The 14,049-nt window shown below is 33.5% G+C and overlaps 2 protein-coding genes across 2 annotated transcripts; one reads left to right on the top strand and one right to left on the bottom strand.

The window, feature by feature from the left end:
* The first annotated feature begins 5,986 nt into the window (after positions 1–5,986).
* Positions 5,987–9,630, top strand: LOC145624219 (ethylene-responsive transcription factor-like protein At4g13040). Its single transcript, XM_081677218.1, has 7 exons — positions 5,987–6,429; positions 7,167–7,252; positions 7,374–7,477; positions 7,632–7,764; positions 7,887–8,067; positions 8,957–9,078; positions 9,188–9,630. Exons 2-7 carry the CDS (start codon positions 7,210–7,212, stop codon positions 9,301–9,303), a joined length of 699 nt encoding a protein of 232 aa, XP_081533344.1. The 5' UTR covers positions 5,987–6,429; positions 7,167–7,209; the 3' UTR covers positions 9,304–9,630.
* Positions 9,631–9,912: 282 nt separating this feature from the next.
* LOC145617014 (protein-S-isoprenylcysteine O-methyltransferase B-like) lies at positions 9,913–12,871 on the bottom strand. The gene is made up of 2 exons (XM_081671722.1): positions 12,737–12,871; positions 9,913–10,943 (listed from the first exon to the last, which is right to left on the bottom strand). Exon 2 carries the CDS (start codon positions 10,860–10,862, stop codon positions 10,272–10,274), a length of 591 nt encoding a protein of 196 aa, XP_081527848.1. The 5' UTR covers positions 10,863–10,943; positions 12,737–12,871; the 3' UTR covers positions 9,913–10,271.
* Positions 12,872–14,049: the final 1,178 nt, after the last annotated feature.

Genomic DNA, 14,049 nt, shown 5'->3' with positions numbered 1-14,049 from the left:
ACAAGCTAAAAGTTCTTATCCCATTTCAAATTATAAGCTGCTACACAAAGGAACAATTCATGCCACTACAGCTATTACATGCTAACATCAAACAATTGTCCGCCAATCAGCTCAAAAATTACTCATTCATCACAGGCTTGTTCTCACTAGCTTTTGGCCTCTGCTCCTTTGGCTTATCCTCTGTTTTCCTGCAAGTCCAAGTAAAACTCATGATTAAAATTTAGTATTATTAGAGTACAAAAGTAGGGGTTAACCAGAAATAGAATACGGATTACTCAAAACAGTCAACTCGAAAGTAGACTAAAGACTACAGATTATATAATTTAGCAATGATCCCTGACCCCAAAGTTCTCCTATATCCCAAAAAATTACTACTCTTTGGTTCCCTCTATACTAAGTTACAAATGATTAATAAAATATAAGGAAGATATAAGACATAGCCACAAACTTGCAAATGAAATCATATCCAACCCCTGAGATGTCTTCCACTGGTAAAGGTAAAACAGGCAACCAGCCCCAATAATAAATCATCCTTTAAATTCTATCCCATCAGCTATGAAGCCATTATTAACATAGTATAAACTAGCCCAACCAACCAGAAGAAGACCGGATAGACCATTGGTGTGCAATAGGTGCATTCAGGATTCAGCATACAACTAAAAGGAAATAGCACAAGAAACAGTGAGGGGCTGATAGATATTTAAGATGTCATCTTTCAGACGACAGAACAAACTAGTCAACCTACACTGAACAGCTTCCTATTTCGATCTCTCACACAACATATCAGGCTTTTCCTAATGGATAATTGGGCATGAAGAGATCTCAAATATTACACTAAAGCATGCTGATCAACACCAAAGACCAACCCAGGTTTCTGTTTTGCAAAAAATTGTGAAGGGGGAAACACATGATACAAAAACCACTTGAACCCTTCTTAGACCTCATGCCTTATAAAACGATACAACTTCAAAAATGTCTCATATTCTCATAGAGTTCCCAAGCAGAGGCATGACGCATGAAAATAAACTTCAGGACTACTGGATACTTGAGAAACTGACAAGCAGTACAATACCTACAAATGTCTCATAAATCCTCAAACCAAAACACAATATTACAGTACTACAAAAAGGTTCTCAGAGTTGAAGTTGAAAGCAAGCAGTTTCTGCTCAAAACGATAGTGATACTGATTAAACACGAGTAACTAAACAATACAAAAAGCACACAACTCTAATAAGTTCAAAGCAGGTCAGCTTTGTACAATTATATTAAACATTATAAAGCGCAAAGCAGGCTTCAAGCATCATGCCCAAAAGTATGCATGCCTGAAGTAACTCAGATATTAGTCATATCACACAATCTTAACAAACAGCTAGCTGGATACCTAGCCAGGAAACGATTAAACAAAGCGTGGGCATAGTGGCAAGTGACCACGTCAATAAAGAATTGTTAAAGTGTAAAACAGCACTTGGGATTCTTAAGCAAGGAAATTCTGAGTATAAGGGTGGAAATAACTCAGCATAATGGTATGTCCCGATACCTTAATACCTTTATGGGCAACAATGTGATCAAATTCTAGGGAAGATGATAGAGTCAGAAATTTCTCCTATTGTCTCCCAGACTCTCTCACAGAAAAGGCTACGCAGCATCCATTTCTAATCTAACCCTTAGAAAAATAGAGTCAAATCAAAATTTAATTTAACTATCAGCAAGTTCAACAATTTCCAACAACCATTACAGCTTGCCTCCTCCTCACAATATATGAGTAATGATTGGTTACTTGCGAATTTGAACGCGATAACGAGCAAAATGTAATCTCATTGTTAGACGAATTCACACTAGTAGTAGCATGACCACCACCAAGTCTACCATTAGTCAATTTACACAGCTACACCGTGTCGAAATTCTACACTTTCATCAAGTCCTAATAACATTTCCAGCTTAAAAAGACACAATCTCCTAATTTCCTGTGATTCTTATAACAAACCATTGGTGCCCAGATTACTCGAATCAAAATTTACAAGATAAACAACAGAATGATTACCAGCTAACATTTCAATGAACTATCAATAACCTCACCATTTATAACACCTTACAAGTTACAAAACCTAAATCCTTCTACAACGAAAACAAAACCCTAATTTCACCATTTCAATCAAATTCTTCCACATATTTAAACATAACAATCAATCAAAAACCATTATAACCTACATTTCTCAAAGATTAACACATGATTACAAGAAACAAGAAAAATCCCAAAAATCGAAAAACAAAATCAAGGAGAGAGAAAAGAGTACCTCTTATCAGCAGCACCACCCTTCTGGCTGAGGAAGGAACGGAAGAGATGAGAGTTAACGTCGTAAATCATGGTGTTTGATTTGTAAAGATGATGTTCAGAAACCCTAAAATGCGATTTTCTCTCTCCTGTGAATTTTTTTCTGGAAAATTCGACAATTTTGCGGTTAGTAGACGACGAGGTGGTTTTTATATTGTGAGCTTTGAAGTCGGTTAAGCTAGTCGGGTTATTTTAATTAGGCCTAATTCACAAGAGTTGGGCTTTATTAACAACTAGCCCATTTCACCTATTGTGTTCCATTTGAAGCTAACTTTTAAAAATTTCTGGAAAGTATCTCATCAACTATGTTTTTTTTTTTTTTTTTTTTATTTTATTATTTTTTTTTTAATTTTTTTTTTTTTATCACTTAGAGCCTATTCTGATTTTATGAAAAAAGAAACTAAGAACTGAATTGAACTGCACTAAATTGATTGGAGCTGAACTGAACTTAAGCTAAAAAGAACAGAACTTTATTTCAAGATGAATGTGTTCAATTAACATTCAACAAGTTTTGATAAGGTCAGTTCAACAATTAATTAATGCCAAAAGAAAAGGTAGGTTGCAAGAAGGCGGGGTGAAGAGGGCATTCCAAGTTTAATATACAAATAAAATGGAGTCATTGCAAACTCGTATGATTGCAGAGTAATTTAAAATATATTGAGTTAAACTCATGCATATAGTTATAGTTAAATTAAAACTCCAATGAAAAAAAAAAAAAAAAAATCCCTAAGAGAAAAAGCGAAAAAAACGCCAATTACTAAACATAGTATTGGCCCTGTTTGGGAGAAAGCTGAAGCTGATTGAGTTAGCTGATTTTATTAACTGATTTGACTAACTTATTGTATTAACTGATTATATAAAAGTGTTTGGTAAATAGCTGATAGCTTAAAGGTGATTGAGTATGTGAAATGACCAATAAACTAATTGTGGGGTAGGTAGTTTAGATAGGATTTTAAATTAAATGAGGTTATAAATGTCATTTCACAATAATTAATGAATAAGCTAATTGAAAAAGCTCCTAAAGTGAGCTTTTTCAAAAAGAGCTTATTTAGTGGAATAAGCTCTTTCAATAAGCTTACTACCAAACACTTGTATTAGCTTGTTTGACTAGTCAATCAACTAAAGTTAGTCAAATAAGCTAATATACCCCCAATAAGCTTACTACCAAACAGGGCCATTGTCTATATGCGCCTCATCATTTTCCACATCTAAGTTCTTTACCTCATTGACTCACTTTTGTTAACACCTCCTTCAATTCTCACTAGTTTCATTTTTCCATTGACAAAGAAATTAAACAAATCCTTACCATTTACTTCTGCACATACACACAAACACTTGTCAACTCTTCATAGAAAGTGTACGTCTCAGAAAAGGCATAAGACTAGAGTCAGAAGGACGTAATAATATTGGAAGAAAATATGTACTCTTTTTTTAGAATAAGAGTAGTTGACTGATAGTAAAAGGGCAACAAAACAATTCTTTAGGCACTAATTATTTATATCGAACACTTTTATGCAATTAAAAAAATTGGGGAAGAAAAAATAATTAGATAAGTAATGAGAAAATCTTTTTTATAAAATGGGAACAACTAAATTGAAAACACTATAAAGTTAGGGCATATAGAATAATAAGGTGACAAAGTGAGTTAGGTTATAATTTACACTTTCTATGCTCCTTTAATATTACAACTTTTACCTCTTTAGAGATTTTAACAAATATTACAAGTTTACAACAATAATAGTTATACACACCCGGGTGTAAACAATATCTTTAGATGCACCATACACCCGGGTGTATACAACAATATCTTCCATATTAACAATTTTTAATATTTTTATTTATTTATTTTATTTATGTTTGCAATCATATGAACAGATTACAGATTGGTAAATCCTCTTTTAACTCAATTTTTTTTCTCACTAGTCAAAAAAATTTGTGAATATTCTGACCGACCCTTATGTTGCAATAATAATGAAACGGATAATCTGATTATGCAATTGGTATGCACAAAATAAATGTGACATATGTATAAGTAAGAAATTTCAAATGCAAACTAAAGGAATAGTCATAATAAATATATAAGGCCAAAGGTGGCAAAGAGTTGGGTTTGAGGTGGGAGGCGTTATCTCCACACGCTTGTATGGCATAACACACACCCAATCATATTCATCTATTCCCGTCGGTGGCCGTGCTCTCCTTTCTATTATTGTATTTCAAAGTTCATATATTATGTTCATATTTTAATTTTTTTTTTAATATTGGTTTTATTTTTATGTTTGTAACTACCCACCTATATGGATAAATGTTATTGTACTATATTGATAAATGTTATTGGTTACATTATTACTTATACATATTATTGTATTTTATCTCCAACAAACTTTGTATTTATCTTTTGTTAATAAAATGACTACATTGTCCTATATATCTCTTCATGGGGTTTTGCAATGTATGCCTTATATTATCTTAATTGGTTAATGTTATTTGTTTTATTTAAGGTTATATTAAATCTTAATAAAATTTAACTAATAAGGTTATGGTTGATTTATAATTGTATTTCTATTATATGGAGGAAGTCTTAGTCAATAACAGTCATGTGTCATTATATATGTGTATTTCGGTCTCTATACATAAGATATGCATCCTTTCTCTCGAAGTTAACAATTGTTTTGACAATTGTAATTGTTGAAAGTCTTTTGAATAATGATTAAAGACTTTGTTTATTTCTTGCATTATCTTTACATAAACTAAGTTGACGATTAATGAGTTCAAATGGTTGAATACAAGTAATTACAAAAAGGTTTATAAGAGACAAACATCAGGCAACACTAACCAACAACTTAATATATTAATTGTGCAAACAAATGAGTAATGCGTGATAGCTAAAGCTAGCTAACCTTGAATATCATAGTCACCATACAAATTTCAATCCTAGGCTGTGAGTTGTGACAACATGAAGGGTAGTTAAGGGAGTATTGGTGAATTTTTGAGTGTTTGTATGATAATTCCAAGATTTTTATGTCAATATACTCAATATTATAGTTATCATCGACTTGCGAGTAAATACGAAGTGGTTATGTTAATAAATGTGTTAAAATACACACATAATTTTTTTTTAAAAATGTTATTATATAAAAATTTATCGCGTAAATTACTCTGAAAATAAACAACTTCGGGGTATTAGCAATAACACCCACCAGGCCACCAATCCACCCTCAACAAGACCTACTTTCCATATATAGAAAAGTTGTATCCTACGTTCTACCAAAAATATTGCCTCTCATCAAAGAAAATTGAACTTGATCATGATTGAATAATTTGGATACTTGTCAAAATTTGGAAACCACACAAAAAGTGCAATAGGAAATTAGGAATCCCATCCTTCCCATTAAATATTCCCATAATAAATTTGGTAAGTCCTTTAATATACAAGATAACCAATAGCAAGATGATACAATACCATAAGATATGGGCAATAAATAAATTTGCATGGCAAATATACCAAAAACTCCCCTTTAATTTGGCCCTCAAATCTTTCCATAATAGGTAATTAGTAATTACATAACAATTTCAAGGGTAAAATTGGTCATTAAAATAAAAATCAACCTTAAAATACACTATTTTTTTTTTATTATTATTATTTTATTGTGGGATTATAGAATCATACATACTACTAACATACATACGTTCAACCTTCTTATTCTCTCATTCATCAACCTCTCCATAAAAATAAAGAGTCCCACCACAACTCACCACACAAACACAACACCACACTCTTTTCTCTCACATTGTTTGTGTGCGTGTGTTTGCGCGCGCCTCCTCGATCAACCATCACCGCCGAACCACCCTCCTCCTTCTCTCCTTAAACAGAGTATAAACCCGAATGTCGCGACGATTAGGATAAATCTTCTTTAGCAGAGAGGGTGGAAGGTGGTAGATTGCATGATCGACCCTCAACAACTTATTTTTTCTCTCTTTATTGCCCTTTTACCACCTTCCACAATTTTTTTTCCCTAATTCGCTTATTTAGAAAATATATTACACAACCCAAATTTCACAACCCTTCAAAGTTCAAACCCTTTATAATCCTTTGACTGGTATGGAGTAAATTAGTTTATTGTATATGTGATTTTTGCTTATTATATATGATGATTAATGTGATTGAATTTTGCGTTAAGAATTCTTGGATTATTTACTATAGTATTTGCTAATTTTTATTTTTTTTTTGTTCATTATTGTAGTACTAGATTAATTAATTTAATGGGTAATCAACGAATTGTTTAGTTTATGTGTAATTTGATCATTTACTCTGCATTTGATTGTGTTTTTGGGGATTAATTTTTTGATTAATTCCTCTGTTTTTTCATTGTAACAAAGGTGGTAGGTTAGCCTAGCTTGACTTGGGGAAGACTTAGAATAAAATCAAAAAAAGGGGTTATGTCTTTTTCTTTGAAATCCACTTTTTCTTGTTTAGGTGGAAATATCTATGTTCATGGAAAATAAACCTATAGGAAGCTTCTTGTTTTCGTCGTTTCGGACTCGATTTTGATGGTTTATTTACTTTACATCAATTCTGATTCTCGAGTTCTTTTCTTAGTAGCTATGTACTAGCTTTGCCTATTTTGTGGGAGAATGAATGAGGTCCTGTGATACTGTATTGTTAAAGGTTCATATGTTATGTACTAGCTTTGCCTATTTTGACTGTCATTCTTTGTGTAAAGGTTCCAAACCGTAATATGGCTTTGAATTTGGTATCTATTTTTGTTGTTTTGTGCCTTAAATTCTGATAATGTTCTGAATGAATTAATAGTGTATTCCTGTTATATTGTTGAAGGTAATTCTCTCACTTATATTGTTGTACTTTACACAAAGAAACTATGGTGAGCTTACGAAGGCGCAGGCTTTTGGGACTTTGTAATGGTATGATTGTCTAGAACATGTGGTTTCAGATTTTCAACACATGTACATTTCAAGTGTTGATAAGTTGATTTGTGTTGCTTTTCAACTAACACCAAGTCTAAATTGTGTAACATTGCTGCAGGCAGCAACACAGACGAAAATGCCACTAAAAATGCTACATACAGCTCAAACTGTGCCAGTGTGTATCCCATTACTTTCAATGATCTGAATTTACGCGCAGAGGAGGTAAGTTATACAATGACATCCAACAAACTCGTTTATTTGATCATATTCTAACAAATAGGAAAAAAAACTTAGTCTAACAAGTAGGAAAAGAACTTGTAAAATACAATCAATCTAAAGTGTGTGTAATATATGTATGTTGCAAATTTTTTATCAGGAGGGTGATCCATTGGAAGAAATAATGGAGCCGGTAACAATTAATGATTCCGGCTCTTCCAAAGATCAGCATATTCAACCAAGTATTGTCAGTTCTAATTTGTCAAAAGAGCTGGATACTCAACCTACTATAGGTTTGTCTGCATTACTATAACATTCAATTCGATACATGTACTTGAGAAGAATACAGAGTAGTTAGAGTGATTTTCTACTGGCTGCAGTGACTAATGAGTATGTAATTTATTCTGATTTATAGAGATAGAAGTGAAACGACGAAAGCAGCATCGCAGAAGGCGAATACATAGTGAAGAACAATGTGCTATGACAGGGGTTTACTTTAAGAATAAGAAGTGGCAAGCAGCAATAAAGGTTGACAAGATACAAATTCATCTAGGAACTGTTAGCTCACAAGAAGAAGCTGCCCATTTATATGACAGGTTTGTGCATATTTATATACTCCTTCCATTTTTAAATATTTGCTCTATTTCTATTTTTTGCACTATTCATTTGTCCTACTTTGACTAATGTTTGTGATTTATACGGTGTACATAAGAATGAATATAGTCTTGTGGGTAATTGTTGGAATCATCTCAATGAATTGATTATTAATTTTCAATTGTTAGAATTTATACTTATTGATAATTAAAGATATTTGTGATCAAATATTAAAATCGGCATGCGTGTCCAAGAGAAATGGAGCAAGTATTTAAAAACGGAGGGAGTATAATCATATAAACAAGTGGCTATTTAGATCTCTAAATGGTACAATATTGTCTACAAGCATCCACAAACTTCCATTTTGATATCTATACTAGAGTAAAAATGAATGAAAATACATGCTCACTCAATTTAGGTCGAACTTGTCGTATCAATGATGATGAGATTGATGACGAATAGTTCATTACTCGATATCTTCACCTCAAAATAGGTTTAATTCTAAAGGTTGTGCAATCTTATTAATTTTCAAGTAATAAGTGTATTGATATCTTAAGCAATGTATATAATGGGATGATTGGGATGTTTGATGTACAAAAAAAGTACTAGTATGTCTTTTAGATATGGATTTTGTGATGTGTAGAATGAGCATCATTTTATTCCATTTTTGATGATTTATTTTTACAAGTATACCCTCATTCGGCTTACAATATATTAATGGCCACTTGAATTGTTGGGTGATTAACGGCTACTTATTTCCTACATTATCTTTCATGTTGCCTTAACTACCATGTAAATACTACTCGAGCTAACATTTTATGAATTGGGTGTCAACGAAATTTCTTTTATAGTGTCAAATTTAAAGACTAAGGCATCCTTGTTTCTGTGCAGAGCTGCATTTATGTGTGGGAGAGAGCCCAATTTCGAGCTCGCAGAAGAAGAGAAGCAACAACTTAGAAAGCTGAAGTGGCCCGAATTTTTGGCAATGACACGCAGTGCTATAAGTAACAAAAGTAACAATCTTTAATATGATTTGGGGCTTAAAGTTGGTTGTTCTTTCTTTTTCAATGTCAAAGTCATATAATCTATGTTTCTGATTACCTGTGTAAATGAATGTTGCAGAAAGTAGAAGAGGGCGGGTCACCGGAAAGGCAGCACCTTTATTGCAAAACTCTGATGAAGGTGAACAAGGAGCAGAGGCATCCTCAGCCTCTGATGATGCAATTCTAGACTCTTAAATGTTTTTTTTGTAGAATTCCTGGCTAAGCATTTGTCAAAAACTACTCTCGATTAAGTAATTCTAGGCGATATAGAACTTACCTCTGCTGCCAAGCAGATAGTGATGCATAGCTTTAGATTAGCAATTCTATACAGTGATAGACTTACATCAGATTTATTAGCATTTTTGTTGGTTCAAATGTATCTAGCTCACCTCACACAGTTAGTAGTTATTCCGTACATTCAGAATTGATATTCTTACACTTTCAGGCTTTCAGTAGGTGTCGAACTTTTGGCTCTAACAGCATTTTTTTTCGTGCCATTTTTTCTCCCTGGAAATGGAGAGCAAAAGGGGGAGTGTGATGGGCAAAAGCAAACAGATGAGAATGCCTGCAGAGAAAACAAGGATCGTATAAGGGGTAGATTAGAATGTGTTAATTGCAATTCTTTAGTTTGTTTCACTCGAATTAGCAATTATGAGAAAGCAGTTAACCATCCAAAATCAGTGAAATAAGAATCAAATAAATGTAATTAATCTATTTTAGTACCACAACAGATGAAGAGCAGACTAACACAAACAGATGCAGATACTGCTTTCTGCTTCAGTTATCACTCACTGTATTAATTGTTAACAAAGATGGATATGAAGATTCTTACAGCAGCAAATGCAACTTCAGCTTCAAGACAGTACTTCATTAACACAGCTAGAGTAAAAATAACGACTACAGTCAGATTACAAATGCAACTACACTATCTATCCTACCGTTGCCACCTTCATCAGTTTTTACAGCATGCTCTTATGTGACATTCTGAATGTACCCTTGGCTTGAATAGTAAGACCATGCTTTTAACCAGTTCAAACAGGAGGTGCCAAAATGAATAAAGTCTAAAGCTCAATTACCATCCTTGAAGCATGTCAAGCCCGCTCAAATGTCAGCATGCTGCACATCAGCTCGGGAATGATTGTTATGCCAACAACCACTGTAGACTATTTCACAAACGGTATGCCTGAAGGTACCCTCTGTGCATATTGTCCATAATTATTTCCAAAAAAGCGCCTCAAATAATTCTCTTCATACGGTATCCGTCCAGCAAAGAAACGCCAAACTACTAACGCAAATGCTATGGTAGATATGGGGTTAATGAGGATAATTTGAGTACCAACTGACCAAATAAGAAAGCCAGTATATCCTGGATGGCGCACAATACAATAGATACCATGAGTTATCAGTTTATGATGCTCTTCATGCTGTATTTTGATGAGGTGTGTGAAGGACCTTCCAGCTGTCAGTATCGCCATTTTGCGTATGATTTCACCTATTAAAACCAACACAAGACCCAAGTTGCTTAACCACCAAAACTCCTTTAACCCAGGAAAGAATAAATATTCGACCAAGTATTCTAGCAGTGAGAAAAGCATAGCCAGTATGTAATGCTTGCTTATTAAGAGAGACTTGAGGGTCACGTTCCTTTTCCCATGAATAGTGATGGCGAGAATATATTCAGAAGTGTGAAAGAAGCAAATTGCTAAAAACATTTGTGTTAGCTGTCTGCCAGCAGTATTATGTAACATATCCATGTCTTGCTTCCTATAAAGCAAGCTAACATATACAAATGTCTTGCTGAACACAGAACCCTAACTTGAACGTCTTCTTTAAATCTGTCAATGAGGAGAAATACGTGTCAGAATAGACCTGGCTGTCCAATATAATGTGACATGCTATATGGAATCCAGACAGTGAAGGAATAACTATGGGATTGCTATCTAAATTAGAATGAACTATATCCACGGGGAAAGACACATAAATTCACAAGGCAGAAACCTTATGATAAGAAAGTATGCAGCCTCCCATAGATGCCAGAACAAATAAAACATTGATAAGTGCAAAATTGTTTCAAATCATGATGCCTTTATTAGGCAGGTAACACAATAGAAGGGCATTCAACAGACACTCACACAGTTTGATAACTTCAAATAGAAATATTAAACAAAACTTATGTAATGCGATAGCATTAGAGCTATTGTAATCCCTATACTTAAAATCCCTGGATATAGAATTTCGCTGAGCTCCAATTTTACACTTTTAAATATACGCTACCCTAAGCTCGTAATAACAAATGTCTACAATTCTATCTTTCATTTACATTAGCTAAGGGACTTGAAGGTGATTAACTTTAAAATCTTGGAAGATCCATCCAAGAATACATGTAGAGGAATACGCTGCTTTGCTTCTTTCGACCTAAGCAATTAAACCTACCCACTCCATTGAGAGTTTAGTAGTTACGGTACTAATTTGAGGATGTTAGGAAAAGGTTCTCACCATTCCTAATATATGGTATTGGTTTATCAATAAATATCCCAAAAGGCCACAACTTATAAATTAGATGATAATGAATTGTTAGAAGCGACTCAACTAATGTAAAGGATAATTCTATAAAATTATGCCATATCTTAAATCATGAGGGATTGGAACAATGTGACAACTAATCATGACAGAGGGAGCATAAATGATCTAGGATGCTAGGATAACGTCACCCTTTAAAAAAATAGTTTCGAAGTTCATGCCGCTATCATCAACATCAAACCACACATCCACTTATATAAAGATTGGCCTGCAAATTTCAGCTAATCATATCCACAACTATCCCATTATAAACAATAGGGGGGACTTTCAATTGAAACTCCATTCACATTGTCAATGAGTTACAAAGGGTTTCATCAACAACTCGGAGCACAATATATAACTGATACTAATTCAACTAACAAATACATATACAATGCCTAACAATACCTTTTCAGCAATTTCTGCAGAACAAAAAGGTTCGGCTACAACAATCAACAAATAAATACTACCTCCGTTTCATATTATTTGCAACGATCAGACATTTTTCCTCTCTACTTTATGCTAAATCGTTGCAAATAATATGAAACAAAGGTAGTAATAACACGAAATGTCCAACGTTGCCCGAAAACGAGCCCATCTAACAATTGCAACAGAATTTAAATTCCACAGTGCACCTATACTCTATATGTTACTTCATGGGATCAAGTGATCAACCATTTCTTCCACCCACAACTGTTAAAGGACCAACATAAACTACAAAGCCAAAGGGTAAATCACTTTCCCCTTTAATTCACTAAACAATTGTCCAAAAATGCAAATTACCCACATAAAAATAATAAAGGAAAGATGTGCTGAATTTTTTAAGTATTAAACATCACATTTAGAAATCAGCATATTACTCTACAATTCCAATACCATAATCAGGTAGTAAAACAAAAATTAACTACAAAATCAACAAGGCAAATCCCGAAAGGTTGAATCTTGTAAAACTAATCATAGTAAACTAGCTGAAAAAACTAATATACAAATGACGAAAATCAAACCCAAATAGCGAGGTTAATTTTTATATCCAATGCTTGAAGAAAAAGGGAGAAACAAGAGAACAAACCTGGATGAACAATTGAATATCCTATGCAAATGACACTGAGATTTGTAACTTCGCCTTGCAAACTTAAATTTGAGGGTTACCTATAAATTACCGAAACCTCTATGAATTAAGATGGCTTTTCTGTCTTGATTTATGTGCTCCGAAATTAAATGACACAATTACGGAGTAGAAGGGATTTTTTTTTTTAAAGAGAGTAGATTTAACTATTTAAGTGTCTTAGGTGAGTGTAACAAGTGTCTTGAGTGAATGTGAAATCCCTAAAAAAGGATGAAACAAGTGATTTGAAACAATTTACAATTTGAGGGAGGAATAGTAAGGGTTTGTTTTCATTTATGGAATTGAATTGAACTGAATAATTTATGAGAGAAGAAAATTAGGAATTGAACTGAATTATTTATAAGAGAAAGAAGTTAGGAATTGAACTGAATTATATTGAATTGAAAAAACATGCCCTAATTGTCAAGATGTTAGATCTAAAAAAAAAAGTATTTATAAGACTTATAACCACGCAAGGTCAATTTTTTTTCCCTAAGTGATCTGATAGCACTACGCGAACTAATTCAACCATATTAAGTATTGACACGTGAATCATATAGTACATTGAACCCCTTTGATGAAAGATCAACACGATACATATTTTTAGGCATGCCTATTGGAGCACAGTGTCACGGACGAGCATAGATTGCCTGTGCGGCGCCTAATTCTCCGAGGTATGATCCAGGCCAGCCTTCCCCATAAGCGCAACATGCTAAAATATAGATGAAACAACACACAATGACACTAACTTGCACCACAAACACATGCATCACTTTGACACACATTCATAGGGAGATTGCCTCATATGGGACTTGTGTTGTGACAAGGCATTAGGGAAATTGTCAGCACGTGGCAACAAGCCTTTCTAGCCTAACTCATGTCTATCTATACTATTTGTATACCCAAAGAAAAAGAGAGGGGGTGGGGGGAACAATACTCTCAAGCACCAAATGGTTATTATTGAAATCAAAGTGGAATTATGCCAAGAAATTAAAGGCCAATGGTTGATTGCCAGTATATTGTTGGTTGATACTCGAAAGTTAAGTGTTATTTTTTGTCTATTAATCCATGTATAATTGAGTGAAGAAAGCACTTCCAAAACACAAGTTATTTCTCCTTTGTGGGTTTAAAATTTTTCATAATGGTAGTGACCTAGTTTTTTTTTTTCATACATATATTATTTGAGCTCTCATTACAATATGTAGTAAATTTCAATCTCCTATAGCCTATAGGCTATAGATGTCGAGATTTCTGCAATTGTGTGACATGCATAGTTA

This window comes from Chenopodium album, chromosome 3, assembly GCF_948465745.1.
Source record: "Chenopodium album chromosome 3, dcCheAlbu1.1, whole genome shotgun sequence".
Classification (NCBI taxonomy): Eukaryota; Viridiplantae; Streptophyta; class Magnoliopsida; order Caryophyllales; family Amaranthaceae; genus Chenopodium; species Chenopodium album.
Note: the sequence above shows the minus strand (reverse complement) of the source record. Positions and strands in the feature narration are given on the sequence as shown.